The 1328-nt window shown below is 40.5% G+C and overlaps 1 protein-coding gene across 1 annotated transcript; it reads left to right on the top strand.

Moving 5' to 3' along the window:
* Nucleotides 1-240: 240 nt before the first annotated feature.
* On the top strand, nt 241-1048 carry LOC102829179 (40S ribosomal protein S4, X isoform-like). Its single transcript, XM_006877701.1, has one exon. The coding sequence runs from the start codon at nt 257-259 to the stop codon at nt 1046-1048; it is 792 nt and encodes a 263-aa protein (XP_006877763.1). The 5' UTR covers nt 241-256.
* The last annotated feature ends 280 nt before the right edge of the window (nt 1049-1328 follow it).

Below are 1328 nucleotides of genomic sequence, written 5' to 3' on the forward strand. Positions count from 1 at the left end.
AGAACAGATGATCAATCACACATATGCAAGTTCAAGCTGAAACTGACAAATATTAAAACAAATACATAAGATCAAAAATATTACCTTGAAGATATCCCACTTTAATTTATATACCATCTCAAAAACAGATTTGATGAACCAAAAATCAGAAGAGTTGTGGGATGACATCAAGAATATCATACAGGAAGAAAACAAAAGTTAATTAAGAAGAAAAGCAAGAAGGAGTAGACCAAGCTCTTTCCTGCTCAGCGCCACCATGGCTCGTGGTCCCAAGAAACATTTTAAGCGTGTGGCTGCCCCCAAGCATTGGATGCTGGACAAACTGACTGGTGTGTTTGCTCCACGCCCATCCACTGGCCCCCACAAACTGAGAGAATGCCTCCCACTGATCATTTTCTTAAGGAACAGACTTAAGTATGCCCTGACAGGAGATGAAGTTAAAAAGATCTGTATGCAGCGGTTCATTAAGATTGATGGCAAAGTCCGAACTGATATAACATATCCTGCTGGTTTTATGGATGTTATCAGCATTGACAAAACCGGAGAACATTTCCATCTGGTCTATGACACCAAGGGTCGATTTGCTGTTCATCGTATTACACCTGAGGAGGCGAAGTACAAGTTGTGCAAAGTAAGAAAGATCTTTGTGGGCACGAAAGGAATCCCCCATCTGGTGACCCATGATGCTCGTACCATACGCTACCCTGATCCCCTCATCAAGGTGAATGATACCATTCAGATTGATTTGGAGACTGGAAAGATTACTGATTTCATCAAGTTTGATACTGGTAACCTGTGTATGGTGACTGGAGGTGCCAACTTGGGAAGAATTGGTGTGATCACTAACAGAGAGAGACATCCTGGCTCTTTTGATGTGGTTCATGTGAAAGATGCCAATGGCAACAGCTTTGCCACCCGACTTTCCAACATTTTCGTTATTGGCAAGGGCAATAAACCATGGATTTCTCTTCCCCGAGGAAAAGGTATCCACCTTACCATTGCTGAAGAGAGAGATAAGAGACTGGCTGCCAAGCAGAGCAGTGGGTGAAATGTTCTCTAGGAGATGTGAATGAACAAATCTTTACATAATTAAAGATATTAAACACACACACACACAAAAAAAGAAGGAGTAGACCAAAAGGGATCTTAGAAGAGACTCTGGAACTTGCTCTCCAGTTTATAGATGTTATAGCAAATGGAAGAAGTGAGGAAATACAAAGGCTGAACAGAAACTTTCAAATGTTAGCTCAATTTGACAAAATATAAATATTATAACAAAATGTGCAAATACCAAGTTAGAAAACCAAAAGGGAAGAACACACACAGAA

This window comes from Chrysochloris asiatica, unplaced genomic scaffold (assembly GCF_000296735.1).
Source record: "Chrysochloris asiatica unplaced genomic scaffold, ChrAsi1.0 scaffold00558, whole genome shotgun sequence".
NCBI lineage: Eukaryota > Metazoa > Chordata > Mammalia > Afrosoricida > Chrysochloridae > Chrysochloris > Chrysochloris asiatica.